This window comes from Pleurotus ostreatus (genome assembly GCF_014466165.1).
Source record: "Pleurotus ostreatus strain PC9 chromosome Unknown scaffold_8, whole genome shotgun sequence".
Taxonomy (NCBI): Eukaryota; Fungi; Basidiomycota; class Agaricomycetes; order Agaricales; family Pleurotaceae; genus Pleurotus; species Pleurotus ostreatus.
The window spans coordinates 2281920-2303483 of NW_023503163.1; the positions used below are offsets into that span (position 1 = coordinate 2281920).

General features: G+C 50.8%; 8 protein-coding genes across 8 annotated transcripts; 5 read left to right on the top strand and 3 right to left on the bottom strand.

The window, feature by feature from the left end:
• Positions 1-37: 37 nt before the first annotated feature.
• Positions 38-2870, top strand: PC9H_011088 (uncharacterized protein; the record flags this gene model as incomplete). The annotated part of the gene is made up of 15 exons (XM_036780573.1): positions 38-48; positions 100-166; positions 234-254; positions 325-456; positions 513-701; positions 755-915; positions 976-1346; positions 1399-1448; positions 1508-1569; positions 1619-1682; positions 1743-1782; positions 1835-1906; positions 1957-2408; positions 2456-2747; positions 2797-2870. The coding sequence occupies 15 exons, from the start codon at positions 38-40 to the stop codon at positions 2868-2870; spliced, it is 2058 nt and encodes a 685-aa protein (XP_036627956.1).
• Positions 2871-3684: 814 nt separating this feature from the next.
• Positions 3685-4891, top strand: PC9H_011089 (uncharacterized protein; the record flags this gene model as incomplete). The annotated part of the gene is made up of 8 exons (XM_036780574.1): positions 3685-3945; positions 4003-4048; positions 4103-4243; positions 4299-4364; positions 4422-4490; positions 4546-4595; positions 4643-4747; positions 4859-4891. The coding sequence occupies 8 exons, from the start codon at positions 3685-3687 to the stop codon at positions 4889-4891; spliced, it is 771 nt and encodes a 256-aa protein (XP_036627957.1).
• A 217-nt stretch (positions 4892-5108) lies between these two features.
• KIP2 (Kinesin-like protein kip2) lies at positions 5109-8139 on the top strand (the record flags this gene model as incomplete). Its single annotated transcript, XM_036780575.1, has 9 exons — positions 5109-5536; positions 5590-6361; positions 6411-6490; positions 6546-6605; positions 6662-6824; positions 6879-7019; positions 7074-7229; positions 7289-7621; positions 7672-8139. The coding sequence occupies 9 exons, from the start codon at positions 5109-5111 to the stop codon at positions 8137-8139; spliced, it is 2601 nt and encodes an 866-aa protein (XP_036627958.1).
• A 565-nt stretch (positions 8140-8704) lies between these two features.
• SHE9 (sensitivity to high expression protein she9) lies at positions 8705-9877 on the bottom strand (the record flags this gene model as incomplete). Its single annotated transcript, XM_036780576.1, has 2 exons — positions 8705-9465; positions 9517-9877. The coding sequence occupies 2 exons, from the start codon at positions 9875-9877 to the stop codon at positions 8705-8707; spliced, it is 1122 nt and encodes a 373-aa protein (XP_036627959.1).
• A 94-nt stretch (positions 9878-9971) lies between these two features.
• PC9H_011092 (uncharacterized protein) lies at positions 9972-10286 on the top strand (the record flags this gene model as incomplete). Its single annotated transcript, XM_036780577.1, has 1 exon — positions 9972-10286. The coding sequence occupies one exon, from the start codon at positions 9972-9974 to the stop codon at positions 10284-10286; it is 315 nt and encodes a 104-aa protein (XP_036627960.1).
• Positions 10287-10315: 29 nt separating this feature from the next.
• PC9H_011093 (uncharacterized protein) lies at positions 10316-12532 on the top strand (the record flags this gene model as incomplete). The annotated part of the gene is made up of 11 exons (XM_036780578.1): positions 10316-10343; positions 10397-10430; positions 10484-10512; positions 10565-10686; positions 10738-10768; positions 10819-10849; positions 10898-10996; positions 11049-11203; positions 11258-11335; positions 11394-11624; positions 11676-12532. The coding sequence occupies 11 exons, from the start codon at positions 10316-10318 to the stop codon at positions 12530-12532; spliced, it is 1695 nt and encodes a 564-aa protein (XP_036627961.1).
• Positions 12533-12816: 284 nt separating this feature from the next.
• On the bottom strand, positions 12817-15193 carry NCP1 (NADPH-cytochrome P450 reductase; the record flags this gene model as incomplete). Its single annotated transcript, XM_036780579.1, has 4 exons — positions 12817-13293; positions 13362-14332; positions 14391-14958; positions 15011-15193. The coding sequence occupies 4 exons, from the start codon at positions 15191-15193 to the stop codon at positions 12817-12819; spliced, it is 2199 nt and encodes a 732-aa protein (XP_036627962.1).
• A 2983-nt stretch (positions 15194-18176) lies between these two features.
• Positions 18177-20628, bottom strand: PC9H_011095 (uncharacterized protein; the record flags this gene model as incomplete). Its single annotated transcript, XM_036780580.1, has 12 exons — positions 18177-18357; positions 18414-18461; positions 18524-18628; positions 18708-19130; positions 19257-19484; positions 19594-19666; positions 19727-19835; positions 19905-20002; positions 20095-20230; positions 20283-20342; positions 20402-20469; positions 20496-20628. The coding sequence occupies 12 exons, from the start codon at positions 20626-20628 to the stop codon at positions 18177-18179; spliced, it is 1662 nt and encodes a 553-aa protein (XP_036627963.1).
• Positions 20629-21564: the final 936 nt, after the last annotated feature.

The window sequence follows — 21564 nt, forward strand, 5'->3', positions numbered from 1 at the left end:
TTTTAGACAGGTTTGCGCTCAACGCTGTAAGTCAGCCATGCCGCGAGTGTGAGTAGCTTGTCAGTTCAAATGAGACTAGTTGCTTAGTGCCGTGTGCAGCCCCAAGAATAGAATAAATACAAGACGATGGGACAGCACCAACTCAGACGAAAGTAGCCCTACTTTTGTAAGTATTCATGCTATCTGATCTTTGAGGCGGTGGCTGATGGCGGTTTATAGAGTCCAATTCCTAGCATTTCACTGGGATAGCCGAGGTGAGTACTACTATTTACATCGTGTTGATGATATACGTTTGTTAAATGTGTCCTGCTTTGAAGGATGAAGCTTAGCCTCAGCCTTACATTCATTGCTGTGGGGTTGGCGGCGGCCAGAAGCGACTGGTCAAAGCCATGCTTCCATGGGGAGTGTAATTACGAACTAGAGCATCCTTCCGGCGGGTTTGCTACTTTGCATTTCGTGAGCCCTCTTTTATCGGGGTTAGATTGGATGCTGAAATGTACTGCCTGTGTTAGTCCGGCGCTCCTCATATGATGGCCGACATCACGCCCGCCGCTGGCTGGGTGGTTCTTGATTGCGATGCCAACGCCCTTGAACAAGACATCCGACTCGTCTGCGCCAACGATGAGACAGAGTCGGAGAACTGTGCTCATCTCTTCGCTCAGGGTGGCCCTGTGAACAAGGTCCTCCGGCTTCCGGAAAGTGTACGTCGCTTCGTTGCTCGTTGATTTTATTGCTATCTCACGCTTTTTGGTAGTGCGGCAGAGGTCCGTTTGTGCGCATAGCGGATGCGAAACTTGATTCGGATCAATCTATCCCTATTCATGCTGCCCACAAGATACGTCGCCGCGACGGCGTTACACCTGATGTCCACGTTCTCTCTGTGGACACAGCTTGGGATAAGCTTGATAGCGCGGGGTATGTCCTTCGCATATGTGCTTCGATGTTAAATCCGTTCCTCACGCTTAATCCTTCCAGAGCCGGAGATCTTGAGTTCTCCATTGTAGGCTCTACCATCCGCGGAGCGTATATCGACTCGAATGACAACCTTGAGGAACGTGGCGCCTTTTCCGACTGGGTTGGCAAGATCATCTCGAAGTTGAAGGCAGCCGCAGGAAACGTGGTTGACGGTGTGGTCAATGCCACGACCATCGAATCCGGAAATAAGACCGAGATCAAGACCAATTATGATAACGAGTCTACGATCGTCGACCTTTCCGCTGAGTGTGCAGGGAAGAAACTCAGTTTAACCGTCAAGACGTATCTCAAGCTCGACCTTACCGGACACGTTGGGTTCGCCGCCAAGGGCTCGGTGAAAGACGGTGTCAAGGAATTCGGTTCACTAGTTGGTAAGTGCAATGCCATTACGCGCCTGCATCCTATTTTGACCGTGTTCGTAAGGTTGGCACGGTGACATCAACGGCGGTGTAAAGGTTTCGGCACAAGTCGCTGTAAGTTTCGTGCTAAGTTCGCTATGCGTGCACGTTTTAATATGCACCACTATATCTAGGGGCCAATGGACCACGAACAGACCCTTATCCGTTATGGTGTCCCTCCTTTTGACTGGCCTGGGTACGTGCTGGTCCCTCTTCATCTGATCGGGAGGTTGACTATAGCACAGTGTCATCTCTATTGGTCCTCGATTTGAAGTCCGTGCACATATCAATGGAGCCCTCGACATCACTGTAAGCATTTATGCGCTGTCCAAGAGATTACCCTTGAGATCCCAAACTTGATTTTTATAGGGCACGGCTGATATTGGCATCAACTACAATATCAAAAAACGTACGCTTGTCCTCATTTTCGTGAAGTTGTGTGAGCTTTAACCGTACTCTAGTTGAGTATGTTTGGCCTGGCATGAAGGGCGAAAACGATGGCCAAGAGGGCGATATCCAACCAGGGACTCCGAGTACGTGCCGGAAGTTTCATACGTTGTGGTGTTTCTGATTTTCTTTTCAGAGGTCAATCTAAGCGCTAGCGGGTTGGTGGACGCCAAATTGAACGTCACCGTGGGCATCATCCCTGCCGTAGTCATCGGACTCGAGGGGTTCGCCGGTAAAGTCAAGGCTGCTGTCGCTGTCGAAACCGAAGGGTACATACGTATCTACGGCACTGGCAAAGCTGAAGCAGGCATAACGAAGTCAGTCGATCATCCGAAATCCCCCCGCCCTGGTTCATCCTCCGGCAAAGCGTCGCGTCCTTCGTCGCCCAAGTCACCCTCTTCACCTCGAAAACACAGCAGAGATCTCGCCACCGTTACGCCCAAGGCAGGCGCCCAAGGCTCATTCGCCATCTATGGTGGCGTTGAACTTCGAGGAGTGGCAATGGGTAAACTACCTATTCTGATCCCCGGTGCCGGTGCCAAAACTTCCAGAAAGTGGTGGGGTAAGGAGTGGACATATCTCGACACAGTAAGTTGATCAGTTGAACTCTGCCGCCTCTTCTCACTGTGAATTAGGGCGTAGGGTCGGTTGGAAGTCTGAAAAAGGGGAAGAGGGAAATCGATGCCTCGGCTGCTAAATCCCTTTCTCGCCAGGGGTCAACAGCCAGCATCAAGTCAACCTCTAGCACGAAGTCGACAACCAGCACAAAGTCAAGTGGTTCAGGCAAAAAACCCGCTGAAGACGTCAGCGTATCGAATGCCACCGATAAGGCGAAAACACTTGGAAGAAAGGCAACTGGAAATGTCCGCCAGCCGTCGAGAAGATGTACGAGATGGTCTTCGTCGGCAAGGCTGATAAAGCACCTAGGTAAGTGCACACGGTATCTGCTTCACTTAGTAGACTGACACTCTCGTAGATGGGAGTTCGGCCATATCTACAAGGAGAACGTCGGTGTTGCTTAAATTGGCATGTTCCGACAGGTGGTTGTAGCGTAGGCTTGATCTACACCTACGATGGACCCACCTAGTGTTGTATTTTAGTACTTTGCTTATACGGATGGATACCCTTGATCAACCGACCAACCCTCCAGTCTTTGCCCATCCCCACTGATGCTACTAAAGCCCTACCGCCGGCTTCATACAGCTCCGTCCTCGATCAAGTACAGTACAGTTCCATCAAACACAAGCTACATGCAGCACACGGCAACCGCCGGTGACAGAAGGATCTATGGATATCCTCAAGTGCATCGATATGGTCCACCTGACAAAGCGGCCGTCCGCGCCTGTCCCGCCCATCAGGGTACCCTCACAGGTGTTGTGGAACGGTGGCTGTAGACTGTAGTAGCTGTGATTCGAGAGAAGCATTAGCCCAAGCAAGGTTCTTGACACTCTTTCCTATTGTGTTGAATGAGAGCTTATCTGATGGCTTGCTTCTTTAACTTTCGTTCCTTCTCTTTCAACGTGGACGTAACCTTTGAGGGAATTCAGTCCTCCTTCTTAGGAATTGGCTTTCATTGAAATTCCGTCACTGGGGCTTCCATTCATTACCATTGGTTCATATGCCTTGGCCCACGGGGTAATGTTTGTTGAACGATTTTCGGACACAGATTTCGCCGATCCTCGCTGCGTCAAGAACCAGGTACAGGGGCAGCGGTATAGCCAGGCATTCGGAGAGTTGACGCCACTATTGGATGATGGACTCGGATCTCCTAAACATGATCAGGAAACAATCGAAATTCTAGACCTTATATATTCGTGGTCTTCATGAAAAGGGGACAAAAGACACTACTATCTAATCTCCCCTCATGTCGACTTCATTGGGTGTTGCTCTTGTTACTGGAGCCGGGCGAGGACTTGGCCGCGCTATTGCCCTTCGTCTTGCGAAAGACGGGTACGACGTTGCTTTGAACGATCTCGCCCCCAACAAAGCGCTACTCGAACAGCTTGGAACCGAGATAGCGAGCAGCGGGAGGAAGTTCGCCATCGTTCCCGCTGATGTTACTTCTGAAGCGGACGTAAAAGGTATGGTCGAACAAACGGTGAAGGATCTAGGAGGAGTTGACGTGGTGAGCTTTCATTCATATTCATACATGTGGTGTGGTGTATCTTACTCGACGGGGCAGATGATTGCAAACGCGGGGATTGTCATGATGAAGCCCCTATTGGATGGTATGTCTACCCCGTCCTTTTTAAATGGCGGAACGTTTGAACAACGTCTTGCAGTTGAAGTATCCGAGTGGGATAAAGTACAAGCAGTCAATGGTCGGGGAACGTTCCTGTGCTACAAGTATGCAGCAAAGCAAATGGTGACCCAAGGTCGTGGAGGACGGATAATAGGAGCCTCGTCACTTGCTGGAAAACAAGGTACGCTCAAATACCATTTTAAGGAAGTAGCTGAAGCGTTATTGAATCACCGTAGGGTGGTCTCACCTTTCAACGTACTCGTCCAGCAAATTCCTTGTACGTGGACTCACTCAAGCGGCTGGTAAGGACAATTCTAGTAGATGGGCCATCTCTGAGGGAGCTTACATTTCTTCATTAGCCGCTGAACTGGCACCACACAAAATAACTGTCAATGCATATGCACCTGGAATTGTTGACACGGCGATGAGTACGTGCTCCTCCTCGAAATCATGTATACACCCTTTGATACGTCTTGAAACTAGAAAAAGTCCTCGGAGAGTCCTCCGGGGACGAAGATGCATTTTTCAAGGGTGTAAGTGACTATCAGAGACCTTTCAGTGTACTCATAACCCTTACCAGTACTCTGATCGCGTTCCTGTTGGAAGATTCGGAGTTTCAGACGAAATCGCCGGCTTAGTGTCCTACTTGGTATCAAAAGAAGCTTCGTATATTACAGGTATGTGTGCTACCTCGGTTTTAGTTGAGGTCTATCTAATCGAGATGTCTTTACAAGGCCAGAGTGTAGGTCACAATCATTAAAGTTCCTTGATACGAGGCTAAAGTTCATTCGCTTAGATCTCTATAAATGGTGGGATATTCTTCGATTGAATTGCCCTCCCATTATAAGTCTTTACAATGTATACAATATATGTAAACGGTGCTCTCTATCACGATCTACAGCGTATATATTTGACTGTCTCCTAGTTCTTTGAGAGGCCCCTGATCGACGCGACGCGGTCGCGTGATCCGCTGTTCACACGGTTGGCTGCCACAGTCAAGCATCCATCTAGTCCGTGTCCAGTACCAACACTTCAACAATCCTGCCATGGCTCCTGTTCCCTTTACGCCGAAGAGGCCAAGCTCTTCAATGCCAGCACCGACGCCATTGACGGCGAGGAGATTCAAAGCTATGATCTCGTCCGAGTCGAAGATACGTTCCACCAAGACACCTCTCTCCATCGTACCCGGTACACCCATGAAACTCTCGCCCTCGAATTCCAGTTCTTCAATACAGAGTCGACCTCGTACACCAAACACGCCGCGTAGCAAGTCGAGGGGACCCCCGGACGATGATGCGTTGATAAGTGAGATGGATGTAACCAGAGTCGATCCGGAGGAAGTCTTGGTGGACTATCAGACTATTGAAAATGATCCAGCAGATATGTCTGCTGAAATAGATGAAGCGTGGATTCGGCAATCTTTGATCGGCGAGAGCTCTCATGGTAAAGAAGATAAGGTCATGGTCTCCGTCAGGTATGGCTTGAATCTCTGATAGCTCAACTCCAAGACAACTCAATTGAGACCAGGGTGCGAAATGCAGAGGGCTCGTCGGCTTGGACGGCTGACCCATCCAGTAACACCCTCAAACTTGATCCTTCATGTTCAAAACATGCTGCAAACCCCTCAACATCCGGTTCATTCACTTTCGACGCGATCCACACGGGAACACCTAACAAACCAATATATCACATATCTGCACGATCTCACGTCTATGCTGCCATGGATGGCTACAACGCTGTCGTATTCGCCTACGGGCAGACCGCCTCAGGCAAGACTTTCACCCTATCGGGGACAAATGAGGAGCCAGGGATTATTCCGCGCGCAATGAGGGACGTATTTGGATACATCAAGAAAACCTCCGAGAGGGAATACCTTCTGAGGTGCTCGTACCTAGAGATATATAACGAGACCATCGTGGACCTATTGGCACCCCCTTCGACTACGGGCTCGAATGTTGTTCAAATTCAGGGTACCGGGCCCACTCTACATCTATCACCGCTCCGCGAGGAAGTGGTCACGTCGCTCAAAGCCGTTAAAGAAGTACTGAAAAGAGGAGAGGGAAATCGCAGGACGGCATGCACAGACTGGAACGAAAGGAGTAGTCGAAGTCATAGCGTGTTTCGTGTTGTCATCGAGAGCCGCGAGCGAGATCAAGATGCTGGCCGTCAAACACCTGGAGCTGGTGGTCGTCAGACACCCGGCTTAGGCGGCCGGCAAACACCCGGTCTGAATGGGCGACAAACGTCTGGCCCAAAACTTCAGGCAAGGGGAGGGCGAAGTGTGCAGTCTTCTGTTTTGGTAAGCACTCAATATCCATACTCTGATCATAGCCTAATATATTCTCCAGAGTTTGATTGATCTCGCAGGCTCGGAGAAGGCGACGAGTGACAAGGAAAGGACGAGAGAAGGAAAGTACATCAATACTAGGTAGGCAGACTAGACTATCCATCCCTGCGAATTTGCTCATCCCGAGGGTTTGAAGTTTGCTCACACTAGGGACTGTCATTGGAACATTATCGGAAAACGCTGTCAAGGGAAAGGCGTAAGTCATTGATCCACTGCAACTACTTGATTTCTCATCTCTACATCCTCCGGCAGTGACCACGTCCCATTCCGGAACTCGAAGTTAACACGTCTTTTGCAACCGTCACTATCTGGAAACGCTCGTATCAGTGTGATCTGCACTATCAATCCCGATGTTAACGCTGTCGCCGAAAGTACTAGCACTCTGCTTTTCGCTAAGCGTGTGAAAGGCGTCCAGGTGGGTAATTTGAATACGTTGACCAATGCACATTACTCAGTCTGTTCAAAACAGCTGCATGCACAGAAGAAAGAGATCGTCGATACGGATGCGCTCATTGAGCGATATCAGAAGGAGATCGAGGAACTCAAGCGGCGATTGGCAGAACGAGAAGCCGAAGCCCCAGTCAGAAATCGACGACTTTCCGCACGAGAGGTATGTATTCTGTTCTTATAGTAGGATACGTCTCATAGGTCATTTTCTGAGTAGCAAATCGATGAATCCAAAGCCATGAGAGACCTCAACTCGAGGATCCAGCAATTGACGAAACTCATTTTGACGAGTCAGAATGTCGAAGAGAACGCTGGCGATGCCTCGAGGCCGGCAAGCCCGGTCAAGATTGACTTCGACATGTCTCCATATCAGGTATTATTGGACTCTAACGATCGGTATCCGCATACTAATCACCTATAATCCCGCGATAGCTGCAACAAGAACTTCTCAATGCACGGCTCCAACTAGAATCACAGGCTTCACAGATACTTTCTCTTGAAGCTGCTCTCCTCGACCGTTCGCCGCTGTCACCATCAGCAACAGAAAGCGAGAAGGATAAACTGATCACGGAGCAGGCTAAGACTATCCGAGAACTTGAAATAGTTGTGAAGGGCTACGAAGATAACCTTGGCGAACCGCTGAGGCAAGTCAAGGAGGACGTGGAGAAGGAGTGGTCGGACAAGGTGAGGCAGGAGAAGAAAAAGAAGGAAGAGAGCGAGCGGTGGGCTGAGGAGTTGGTTAAGCAATTGGAGAAAGAGAAAAAGGTGGGCGGACGCCTCCATGCTTCTAATGTCTCCAAACTAATTGAAAGTAGACGCGTACAAAATTGGAGGAAGAACGTAGGGCACTTGCTGCATTCGTCAGCAAGTTTGATTCGTTGGGGCTGGGCGGGTTCGCGACAAGCATTCCTACTCCCGCGAGACCAACGTCAGCACTGTCTGAGCGAAAAGTAAATCGTTTACCAATATTTCCACCTTCGCGAGCGTTGCCCGTAATGCAGGAAGAGGATGAGATGGCTCTCGTAGAGGCTCAGCTTGCGGATACCGAGCTAGTCGACGCGTCTCCCCTACGCGGAGACTATCGAGGCCAACCTAGTCTTCTTGAGCAAGCTATGCCCGGCGAAGAGGATTGGAGTATGCTGAACGAAGTAAGTTTCGAAGCAGAGGTTGATGTCGGCGTTAGCACTGAAGTTGGTCCGGCTGTGATGCCCTCCAAAGGTGCGAAGGGGGAGCAGGGTAAATCCCGGTTGCAGAATGCGGGCAAGGAGAACTTGCCGTGCTAATATTTATCGCACTGGCTGCGAATATGGATTTGCTGTATCTCATTGGTCATTTCTTATGTTCTACACTGCTTTGTTTAGTCTCAACATGTTGTCGGCTTTATATATATATACCATGTATAACGAAGTATCACACAAGGAATTACAGTCCTAAGGCGGGCAGCAGGCGCTCTCCATGGCCCACAGGTATGTCCTCGACCATGTAGGCTCCGTCTTGTTCAGATGTGGTTAGGCCCCGAGCACTGTGCATGGCTTGGGACTCGCTCAATTGAGTATTGCTAATCGCGGTTGTATAAAGTAGGTTCTCAATGAACAACTGACCAGGGTCCCCCACTCTTTACTTTGACTCAAATACAGAGTGGTGGTCCACACGACTCCACGGGCATCCAGTAGGGGTCTCATCCCCCAGGCATGGAAGTCTGGGAGGGATCCCAAGATACCTGCTGGTTTCTCCGTTGCCCGAATGCTTTAGATCGCAGGAATAGGCAGACGCCATCCTCAAGTTGCAGGCATAAAGGTCTTTAGATTTTGCAGTTGAGTGGACGGTATCGTTCAAGTTCAAGATTATTCATCTATCAAACCACGCACGTAACAACCACCCGGCGGATCCTGCTACTAGCGCGCCAGCAGCCAGAACCGCCTGCATGTCGGGGCTACTCAATAGTGCATTAAGAGCTGAGATAGAGGTAGGTCCCGAGGATTTTGTCAATGGTGGTTTCGCCTCAACTTCAAGAGGCCCTCGTCCAGGGATCTGCTCTGGTAGCTCGACGGCGGGTGCAGTAGAAACTCTTGCAGTAGTTGACATTAGCAGGAGATCTGCCTGCGCCTGCAAGAGAGCTTCTACCCTGCCCACGCGCTCGTCGACCATAGAGGCCGTCTCCTGACTGAGTTCCTCCACCTTCTTCTCAAACGTCTGCGCCAACCTCTTCCGCTTCCAAGGTTCGACCACCAAAATCGCCGTAATGAACACAAACAAATTGAGGCCAAGAGCAGCCAACGAACCATACGTCGACGCGCTGCGAATTTTGTCGGACCATACCTGCTCTTCGTGGTACCTCGCAAGAATCGTGCGCATGAGCTCGCTAAACTCACGTTCGACGGAGGCTTCGGTTTCATCGACGGTGACTTGCGCGCGCTGTTCTTCTTGTTCGTAGAGATGATCTTGACGAACGAGCGTGGTGAATCGACCCACGTCGCCATCGCTCCAGGTGGACTTGCGCTGAAGGAGGTCATTAACCTCCTTCTGTGACCTGGAGCGCTGTGAGACGGCCTGTTCGTATGCGACCTTCGCCTCCTTGGCAGCACGTCGTGTTTCCTCTATTCTGCTTTCTAGGGCACGTCGTATCAGAGACCATACGGCAAAAAGATAGGGTTATATACCCTGTTCCACAACTCTTCGTTTCAACGCTTCAATTTCCTCGTAGCCCGTCACCTTGTTTAATTGTGAACCCAGCTGAGAGAAAGTAGTTCTTGCTGACAATGTGAACTGGTCTGCGTAGCGGCGAAACGCGGCCGCTGCGGGGCCTGACCATTCCCGAAAGGCCACTGGGAGGACCTTGGGGGATTCTACGTCTTCCGAAGGCTGCTTCGACGTCCCTACGGTAGGTTCACGAACCTCGGAGGCTCCAGCAGGAGGATTACTGGGTGAAACTGCTGCATTTGGCTGTGAAGGAGGTGGAATGGGGGATAGAGCTGAGAACCGCCGTGCATAGAAAACTAGCTGTCTGGGCGACCTGTGCATGCCCAAAGGCGTCGAGAGTGCGGTAAATGGCCGCCGTGGTTGTAGTAGAAATATTCAATTTCGGGATGAGATATTCCCACGACGTCTTTCCGCCATGCCTCCAAGAGCGAATGCAATGAACCTCAAACAGAGGCTAGCGGCGCTCTCGTTGGCGCCATCGTCGCCGACGGGTCCTCGTGGCGACTCCTACCCGCACCAGCCGTCGACACCACAATCTCCCGTCGCAAAGATGAAGTCGTTGTTCAACGCACCACGGGTCGGTAGGCGCAATCATGCTGAATCTGCCCCATCTCCAGGAACGCATACAATGGGTCAAGAAGGTCTCGACGAGGTTATTGGACGAATGATATTCCAAGCAGGAGTCGATTTTGAGTCAGTATTCTGTTTCCTAGCTCGCCTAGCCCTCTGACAACTCGTTGGCCCCACAGAACACGGCCAATGTATGTCGACGATACGCTAGGACCGCGTTTGTTGCTTGAAATTTGAATAGGGTGGTCCTCAATGCATCAGCTTTACCAGATCCCAAAGAGGTCTCATATGATCTCCTGCTGTCGTATGGCCATCAACATTCATGTTGCCCACGGCCCGCTAATTTATTGCTGGCAGGCGGATACTTGGCTATCTCGACCTATATGGTAAGGGTTGTTGATATATGCTGTATATATGCGCTCCAATAACTGCTTACAGTTGAGTCGGATTACACGGTCGTCTTCTTTGCCGCAGGTGGGAGGCACACACCTGGATGGAATTGGATATGGAAGGCCTACCGCAGTCTGAGTCGGAAGTACCGAAAGAATCTGAAACGACTAGTATGTCTCTCTTTTGAAATGGCGTCTGAGCGAAGCTGACCGATGTTCAAGTACATAGTCCATTCATCTTTCTTTTCAAAGAGCATGTACCCTTTATCTGCAGCGTTTCCGCAGAACTTATGCTTTGTGCAGTGCTCTTCTCCCTCGCAGGTGCTATTATCAGGTTAGACCCGTCACTTATCACTATCATGGATCCTCATATGTTATTTAGCCCCAAATTCTTCCGTAAATTGGAGTACACAAATACATTGACCGAACTCGCACAACACGTGCCTCTCACACAAATAGACATCCCACCAGCCGTCTACCGGTATGCCTAGCATGCCTCAACCAACGCGCAGCCACTAAACAACTAAATACAGGGAAAACTTGAAACACGAAAGCCAGATCGCTTTGCCTACCCCTGCACGTTCAAATGTCTTTGGTGTGCCGTTGGAGGAGTTGATGGGGTACGAAGGCGAAAAGGGTGGTGTGCCTCGAGTCGTCAAGGATTGTATACAATTTCTTCGTGAAACTGGTTGGTGATACCCTTGTTTAGTTATTTTAATTGGCTGAGCTCTTAGTTGCGCAGGCATGGAAGACCAGGGGCTTTTCCGCCGCTCGCCGAGTTCATCTATGCTGCGAGCCGCTAAGGATGCGTATGATCGGGGTTTGTCTAACTCTCAATGTAATTCACGATGTGATGACATTGATTGATCACTTCTTAGGTCACGTCGTTTCCCTGCAAACGTTTGGAGACCCTCACCTTGCTGCCGTTCTACTCAAGAAGTACTTGCGAGATCTACCAGAACCTATTTTCGCCGAGAACCTTTATCCCACTATCAAGCGTTGTCCATTCCCCACTGCGGAGGACGATATGTCTTGCATCGTGTACATCCGCGAAACCCTTCTTCCACAGCTAATGCCCTGCGCCTACATCCTTCTCAGTAGCATTCTACGTGAGTTGCAATGCTCGAGTTCCAGGGCACTTGTTGAACTTCATAGCATAGATCTGATGCATGACGTTTCCCTTCGTTCTCAATCCAATTTCATGGATGCCCACAATCTCGCTATCGTGTTGGGCCCTAACCTTCTTGCGGGAAGCAATCCAATTCAAGATGTGATGCTGTGCTCAGTGCCCGGCGGACCTTCGTTAGGTGGCTCCCCAAGTACGCCGTCCACCCCACCAATCGAAGCCAAGAACACACTGGGAGCGATTCTCAAGATCTGCATCCAACGCTACTATGAAGTCTTCGATGAAGTCCCGGATCGCAGCGAGGCCGTCCCACTCACTCGAAGTACACTGAAGGATTCATCACTTGTTCCCTCTGAATCATCTTCTACGTCCGGTAGCCCACAGCCAACAAATCGACCACAGAGCCATAACACTGACGATGACAGCCTCGACGATGGTATGCTTGTAATGCCCATTGGACCCTCCCATGATTTTAAATCTCAGCAGGCTGCTGACGGGGGTGCCGGTGTCCCTCCAAGCGCTTGGGGTTCGCCTACTGGCGGTGCCCCAGCCCCTTACAAAGTCCGTCAGCGCCCAAACAAACCCACAGCAGCCGTACGGTCGATGCATACCCCAGGCGGCGATAGCAATGTGGCGTCGGGCCATGGATTTCCCAACTCCAGTAGCAAAGCCAGATCCATGATAAGCATCGACAAAGGGAGTACGTTAGGCGGACCAGGCTCTAGGATGGGATCTATATCAGTTGGCCGAGGAACGACGAGGAAATCAGCGGGCTCGGGTGTCGAGGCGATTAGCATCACAGCTGCTGGGTTTTTCGCCGCCCCGGACAACGCACCCCCCATGCCGAAGTTGGCGAAGAGACATTTGCGCGATACGAACGATCATCAATGATTAGTTGTTCGACTTTCACTTGTGACTTTCGGATTTCGCTTGTTCGTTATGCATCGAGTACAATTTCTGTAGGTTTCATTTAGTGGCGCTTTATTTATTTACTTACTGTTCGACGATTGTATAATTGTATACCCCAATCTTTATGCCCATGAATCATTATCTATAGAATGCTTGTATAAACATGCACCCGAAATACGGGATATCAGATGTAGGTAAGTAAGTAGGAATGAGCGAGGCATATAGATAGATCTATACTGCGGTCAGTCACGAAAATATTCGTTCCTTCAACTCCAGACGTCGAGCATGAGTCTCGAGCGCTCCTTCAACAGTTTGACCTCCGCGTTGCCCTCGACGTCCGCAGATCCGCCCTTAGCCTCTCCCAAGATCTTGGCAAGCGTCTCCTCAACAGCCTTGCTCATGCTCTTCGCATCACCGCAGATGTAGATATACCCCTTCCCGTTGATGATAGCATCCGCGACCTGCTCGCGATCGTCCCATAGCAGGTCCTGGACGTAAATCTTGCTTCCGTCGGGTCTGTAGACCTCCCGGGAGAACGCGCAGTGCATGGTGAACTTCCCGCGGAGCTCCTCCTGGTACTGGGGCCATTCGTCCTTGTAGAGGAAATCTTCCGTGGATTTCCGGCAGCCGTAGAAGAGAGATATGCGGCCCCAGTCGGCGAGGGCGTCTGGTCCGTTCTTTTCAATCGAGCGCCGGGCGAGGGCGACGCGCTCTTGGATGAATCCGCGGAAAGGTGCGACACCCTAAGATAAGGATAAAGATAGACGTGAGTAAGCGCTGCATATCATGATGTGTGATGGAGAGTACGCACCGTTCCAGGGCCAATCATGATGACGGGGCTCTTCGGGTTGGTGGGCAAGCGGAAGGTAGAACGTCTAACGTGTATAGGGGCCTTGTAGATAGTCTCCTGCTTGTAGGCGCCTCGGGGACCTTCAATAGCATAGCCTGGGATCGTAACACTCGCTGCCTTGGACTCGGAGCCTGTGGCGACCAAGGGCGCAGTTTCTCCGTTTGCGGCATACTTGAGGTTGAGCAGGAAGTTCGAGCCGACACCGAAAATCCAGCGGCCATTGACGCGCTCGTTGGGGATGGACTCGTACTTGAGGACCACGGCGGTAACATGGATCGAGTTGGGGTGCAGCTTGGGGCTGGACGAGATGGAGTAGTACCGTGGCTGGAGACGCGGGATAGACGAGACGATGATGTCGAAGGGGATGGTCCATGCTGTGGTATTCTCTGGGGTGGGCGCGGCGGAGAGGTCGTTGCCAGCTGCGAGTTGGAGAACTTCACCGAGTTTCAGGCATCCATTGGCAATGAGGGTGTGGTACTCTTCCTTGTTGGTGCTGAGACCCTTCAAGAACGCCTCAGCCTCGGGGTTAGGTGCGAACTTGGATAGGGCGCCGAGGATCTGTCGTCCAGCTACAGCGCTAATATCGATATAGTGGCGCAAAACCGTCGCATACGTTGTCGGCACGGGGAACGGTACCTTGGCGAGCGCGGGGTCGAGTGATTCAATACCAATAACGTTATCCTTCTTTTCGTAAAGACCGAGGGCACAGAGGAGACGGGTGACTTCGACATCGGGGTTGGACGGCCAGACGCCGACGTGATCGCCGTGCTGGTAGGAGATGCCGGAGGATTCGGTGTTGAGTTCGATGTGGACACAGTTGCGGTCGTGCGTTGACTGGAAGAGTTCCCGCGCGACAGAGATGGGCGCTGGGAAGGGGTTCTTGGCGTCGTGGATACCCTTGGTCTTGGTGAGGGCGCGGGCGGACAATTCACCTACGAAGTAGAGGATTGTAAGTCAAATCGTAAGAACGGGGAGAGTGGGAGTACGAACCAAGGTAGACCTTTTCGGGGGGATGCGATTCTAGCTCGGTGACGGCAAAGTCTGGGGTATCACCACCTTGACCTTCCTCGACGCCCATAGCAGCCGAGAACGCATCCCACATGCCGTCCTTCCACTCAAGATAGTCCTCCTCCATACTCTTGTCGTCGTCGCCCTCTCCGCGCTCCCCAATCCGTATCGCACCCATCTTCGTCAGCACATTATCCACGTCCCGGCCGATCTTGTTGTAATGCTCGTACGTCTTGTTGCCCAAACTAAACACGACGTACTTGAGGCCCTCGAGTTTGTGTTCACCGTTGCTGAACTCAAAGGACTCGTCCTCGAGATTCTGCATGAGTGTCACTGCGTTGTCCGTGGGTTCGCCTTCACCGTAGGTAGCCATGACGAAGAAGACGGCGCAATCTTCCGGGAGCTGGTCGAGGTTCTCGAAATCATACTCCTCGGGGTCGCACACCAGCGACGCCAGACCGAACTTGGACTTTGCCTCCTTTGCCAGGCGAATAGCATACTCCTCCGCCGTACCCGTTTGAGAACCGTAGAATATCACCAGGCGCTTTTTCTGCACTCAAATAAGAAATGTGATACGATTCTATGTTTGGAAGTTCACTCACCCCTTCCTTCATCTTTGCGATGAAGTCGCGAGGGTTTCCGGACCCATTTGACGCTTTCGAAGTAGGCACGGGAACAGACTTTGGTTTAGCTTGGGCGAAGAGCTGGTCCCGGAAGAGATATATCGCTGCGAGTGCGACGCCGACAGCAAGAACGAGGACGTCCGACGACGACGTGCTCGCCATCGTGTAGGAATGCGCTGAAGCCGGTAAGTAAGCGGTCGTTCGTGAAAAAGCAAAAGCAAGAGCAGAAGGAGTGTGAGAAACGCAGTCGTGTCCAAATCAAATCAAATCACCACCGTGACTGACTCTGAGCTTGAAATTGCTCCCGAGCCCGGGGATTGCGGTCGACGACACGGAGAGTACTCACGTTTATGAAATTTAATTATGGGGGTGGAGAGACCGTACCCAGGTCACTTCGACGACGCCGCGAATAATGAGAGAAAGGGAACCAAGCTGGGGAGGAGGAGGAGGAGATGAAGGATTGGAAATGGAGATGGTGGTTCGTGAATAAAAGGCCAAGAAGGGGCTGGTCTCGCCTGATGCTTGTGACTCTCCCACAGCTAACCCCGAGTGCCGCTGACAAGCCTTGATTACATTGAACGATACTCATCTACTATGCGACTTTACCGGACCGTATACACACACGCGGGTTCACAGAAATCGTACAATTCATTATCGTATTTTTTTATTGAGCAGTAAATGAAGTCAAGCAATCATGAACAAGTTTCAGGATATCAGGTTTCAAACCAAGTGATGAGATTACTACACCGCAGTGTCCATGAATGGCGCAACGACCGCGGCGCTGCTGGTGAAAATCATTATCTGAGGCGCCAAGGACACCCACGACTGGGCTGGCCTAGTCCTGATAGATACCTTCAATGTATAGCTAGTGGAGGAGATGATGGCGGTGACCGCATCAGACTTGGAGGCGCCGCTAAATCGCCAGAGCTCAATATCGCCGCTAGCAGTGGACTTGGAGTACGTGACCTAAACATTCCATTGATTTCTGGGAAGATGCGTGATGCTATGATAGAACAACGTAGAAACTTACCGTAGACTCGATTCACCATTTGTGTGCACCGGCGACCATGGGACTTGAAATTTTGGAACGGAGAGGTTGAGTATGTACTCGAGTCGTCGGCTGCTCTACGGAGCCTTGTTAGAGCCTTGTCTCCATGTGGATAGATGCTTCTGTCATTCATACATACGAATGGCCCTATGATTCCATGCAGATTCTATAACCTGTCTAATGTCCGTTTATCCGAGCCCATAGGCGTCGATCAGACGCCTTGAAATCCTTCAACGCCAATCACCTTCACCCTGCTGGCACGAATTGGGAGGAACAGGCGTCCATATACATACGAGTCGCGTATGTGAGTGGTACGTGTGTGTGTTGCTGTTGAAGTGCTGGGGACCGGTGCAGAGATGATCCAGCAGTCTGACGACAATCGCAGGCATGCATGAGTAACAACAACGCCGTCATATTCGAGAAGTTCAGAAACACGGAAGGAGTGTGGAATTCAGCGGAGGGTTCCTGTGCGATGAACAGACGTTAGTCACTGAGATGCTTAACGAGCAATGACTGTAGAAGCTTACCCCCAACCCCACCAGAAGGTCACCGAATTTCGCACGAGCAAGTGATAATCGACAAGTACTCGGGGAAGCCTCGACTCACCGCCACTGTCTCCGTCTCTTCAGACCCAATGAGAACCCGTATGAGTGAGCGCGCACGGAGTGTATTTTTAGACTCGGGCTCGGATGGTTGAATTTGTATTTGCATGATTGCATCATTCCGTCCGGAGTTCGACGAAGGTGAGTGGCTCAGGATTGATATTGAGTGCTGATCGAAGATTGCCTTCAGTGGTCCGTGGCCTGTCTTCCCTGCAGGATTTCGATGTGGGGTCGAGGGATAGGGTTCTAGATAAACTCTGGAAGCTGAGCGGCCCATAGACGAAGACCCAATAGAAGGAGAAGATATAAATATAAATATACCCATAAAATGCATCCGTCATCCACCCAAAGCCAAGGACAAAGCCAGGAAGGGTGGAGGGGTATAAAGGGTAGGATCAGAAGTCGAATATACCACATACAAGATACGATTCCAAGAAACCGAGCAAGCGATAGCCCGGCGAGATAAATGACTGGATGTATGATTGCGGTGGCGGCACAGTGAAGGTACGTGAGAGTAAGGAGATGGTAGTGCAATCCACAGTCGGTCGAGTGATTGTTCAAGGCGGTTGAGGCAGTGGTGGTATCGGTATCTGATGACCATGAACGAGTACAAGTCGCGTCACGTCGGTTATCGGCGGTTCGGTAATAGCGAGGCGCGTCAACGCGTCGAGATAAGATAACGACACGGAAGAATGCGCTGGGTAGTGATCATGGTAGCGCCCTCCTTTTTCAATTGCCCAAGCGTTTAGTCATTGTGAAGGATCACAACAGGCAACTTGAACGCGTGGGTGTCGCGACACCTTGCAGCCCAGAGAGTTCGAATGTATATCTCTCAGAGTAACAAAGTACTCAAGGATCTAGAATGAAGTTTTTGCTCCAGTAGTAAGAGAATTGACGCGTAGATACAGCTATCTGTACCGCGACGCACCATTTGCATTCCACAGTCGATATTGTCGTGCCCCACAGCAGCCAATCCAATTGCTGGGCCAGCGTTAGTGGTCCTGGTGATGTCTTCTTGTTCCTGCCTTCCCTGAACTTGGAATCAAATCAATGTTCGTAGTTGGGTTCCAAACGCCAGGAATTAGGATGATCAAAGATCCTGACGACACAAATCGGTCCCATACAAACTTCCTCGTACGTTCCAACACCAGCCAAGACTGTCCATACATATATTCAGAACTATCCTGGAAATATCCTTACAATCGAAGTTCAAACGCGGTAAGCAACTGCAGGCATGCAGAGGGGCGCTGACACGCTCACCAGGAGCAGGACCCCCAAATCTTCTTTCAGTTGTTTTCCTCAAAATGACAAGATTGGCACGTCAGGCTACAGATCTTCAATATTCAGTCACAACGAGTTTGGGTAGTTACTAGTTATTAGTTAGAAACTTCAAATCGGTCGCCTGGGCGCTAAAGTAGTTCAAGATAGGGGAGGCCCCTTTGTGATTTAGCGACTCAAGGTACATAGAGGTACATTTGCAAGCACTTGTATACGATCACTCCCCTTTGACAGCGATGCGCACTCTGAGCGGCAGCTGCGCGCCCTCCTTCTCCCGCCCCTCTATCGTTGGTGCCACAACCAAGCAGGGATGGCGCCTGATATGCTCAGCTTCAGGCGTCAGCTCGAATTCAAAGTTGCTGATAAGCTCGATGATGAAGGCATGTAGCTCGTAGAGACTGCGGTCAACATGCGGTAAGATAAACAACCAATGGAAATGACTTCGTAGGCTTACGCAAATCTCCAACCAATGCAAGATCGCACTCCGGCCGCAAAAGTCAGCCTAAGGTATGATGTGGCGGTTAGAAAAAACAATTCGCACACGTTGATATATAGAAAGCCTACACATTTGCATATACCCCAACGACAGTTTGCTTCTTCCCGTCTGAGGGTCTAAGCCATCGGTCCGGATTAAAAACATCCGCGTCTTCGCCAAATACCAGCTTGTTCCTAAGAATTTTTGGATGACCAATGAGTCAATCGTGGATGCAAAGCCGTGCTACTTATCACTACTTTCATAACTGCTTACCGGTTGTACCCTGTAATGGATGCCACGATCTTGAGACCTTTCGGGACCGGCAGCTCAGTGACGACTGTGCCATCGCTCGCCTGGAGAGGAGTCGACAGCGGGAGAACATCGTCTCTGCCCGCTTGCCTGTACGCATGGTGCAGAGCCGGATGGAATCGCAGCGCCTCCTTGACCACAGCAGTCATATACGGCATGTTCTCAAAATCAGACACCTCGAACTGTGTGCGCCCGTTCGCTCGGAGCGTGGCCTCGGCGTCCCATATCTCAGCACGAAGTTTGTTCTGGATGTGGGGCTGCTTGCAGAGCTCGAGAAGCGTCCAGTTGAGCGTGTTTGCGGTGGTTTCGTGGCCGGCAAGCATGATTGTCCTATATTTATGTAGCATTGTATCAGGAGTTAGAAGGATGTATATCGGCGTGGCAAGGCTACGTACCTCATTTGGGCGAGCATTTCCGGCACAGACATTCTTCCTTTCTCGTGCTCTGCAGCGTTTGATTGCACTGATAGACGATAAATCATCAGCACCCTCCACAGCAGATACCGCCAAGAACATGCCTAGCAAACTCATGACATCCTTCCCTCCCTTCCCCCCCATCAGCGCGTTCGCCTTCGCGTCTATCAAAGACTTTGCCACGCTGTTGCCAATTTTCTCCGTCGCTCTCGCGTGGTGTAACCTTGCGCTCTTCTGCTGGAACAGGTGGCGCAACCATGCAGGTAGGTGTGCCCAGGTGGAAATGGTGAAGATGGCCGGTAATGAAGGCGAGCCAAATGTCTCTGATCTACGTCAGGATCAGCTTGTTTCTCCACATCTCGAGAATCATTATAGTGAAAGGGAGAGAGTGGAGAGCAGGCGGCTCCAATGGCAGTTGTTAGCTTGTCTGAACTCACAACAAAGTAGTGTACGCATTCGCTAGTTCGTTCTTGTCGTCATCTAAACCTCCGAACCGATAGCCGAACGCAGCTGCGCGGGAAATATACATACTAAGTACACCGTGCGGATTGTGGGTTTGAATTTACTCACCTTCTCCAATAGCATCCAATGTGGCGCGTGACAACCAGTAAGGCATATTCACTACCATAGAACCGTCGGTACCAGATGTAGATATCATATCCTTCCATTTTTCGGCGAGCTAGTTGGATTTACGATAGATAGCGTTGTCAATCTTCACGTTCATTTAAAGCGGGATGAGGAGACTGACCTTATTGGCCGTGCCCAAGAAAACGGGCAGGAAGGCGCGAGATTCCGGGGTCCCAAACCCTGGAAGCATGATCTTTCTTTGCCGCTTATGCACATCACCTACGAAGATAAAAATAGAATACGTCCATGTTTGTAAGTATGTCTTCAAGCTACCATGCCGAAAGGTGGCTCCGTCATAAATATTCACATACCATCTGCCCAGGTCAGGCCCGGCCCGGTGACGAGGCGGCTCAGTTCACGGCGCTCCCACATCTTGGGCCAGTGGTAGCCAGACGTCTGGTAGATGTACTGCAGGGCCTTCGCGTCCGTGATGAGCAAGCGGTCCTCCTAGTGAGCATCAGCAAGTCGCCCTGGCTCGGGAGGGGTAAGTGAACCATACCCCAAGGATTCCTTTGATTCTGACAACGTCGCCATAGGTCTTTTGCCACTTGAGATCCGCCTAGAGAAGTGCTCAGCGAGGAGTGATGAGGGGCAGGGCAACACGCCAGAGTCGCTTACCGCTGCAGCGTCGCTTTGGTACAACTCTGGAAGATTCCCTGTGAAAGCCTTCAGGTTGAGAGTCCATCCTATGAAACCTTTAGGTATTACACACCTAATAAGAGCGAAGCATCGGCTATAGGCCCACGAATGTGGCTCAAGGATATCTTTGTGATGCGTCGGTACGCAGCGTACGCGACGACAGAGAGTAGGAGTGCTAGCAATGCGATACCAACTTGAGCTCCCATGGTTGAGTCGAACTACTTTGAGGAAAAGCCACCTCATTATAAGTCAATGGATCTGGTTAGAATTAACCCTGTCGTGCCGTCCATTTCTCATGGGGAACCATGAGATAGGCAAGAAGCACAAGACGAAGTAACGCAGTGCCCAAATGAAGAATCGAAACCTCCAGCCAGCGTCCATTTACGTCCTGAACTACGTCAGGAGGACAGCGACTCTTCAGATGCCGCACCATGGTATAGGGGAACTGCCCTTCCTTGGGGTGGAATGGCGCATCTATGAACCGTCTGGGTGGGATAGACCTCCATCGGCGCTATATTTTGAGGATAGAAGCTCTCGTGTGCACCATGAAGATAGATATAGAATCCTCACCTTAAAGCGCTCGCGTTATATTTGATGACAAGGTGTACGATGCTTTCGGTCTAGAGTTGAGCGACATCCTCATTGGCCGGCTAATTACAGCGTATATTCAGAACCACTATCCCATCCAAGTCCACGCGAGTAAGGAATTCCCGAGGGTGCCTCAGCCGCCCGGCTCATTGAGACAAAGATAACGCGAGGTGCCAATTCAAGCCTCTACGAGAGCCAACGAACCTGACGTATGTTCAAAGCGGTAACATGTCGTCCACTATCATTGTAATTAGTGGCATGGTTCGTGCGTGCAAGGAGCATTCGATCGAAGTCAAACAATAATGTATTCTAAAGTAAAGTAAAATAATGTTATGAGTCATTGAGGGTAATGTCAGACTCAGCAGAAGGATTAATACCTGTAAAATACTCGGTCTTGACTCCGAGTCGATGGAAGATAAAAAGCCATGCAAGGAGATCGCTCGCGAAGCGCTCATGAAGCGCTCCTGAAATGTCAGATAGGGACACCCCTTTCGAGTATCTGTAGCCTGATGTGAACAACTCGTATACAACCTCATATATTTCCATTGTGCAGA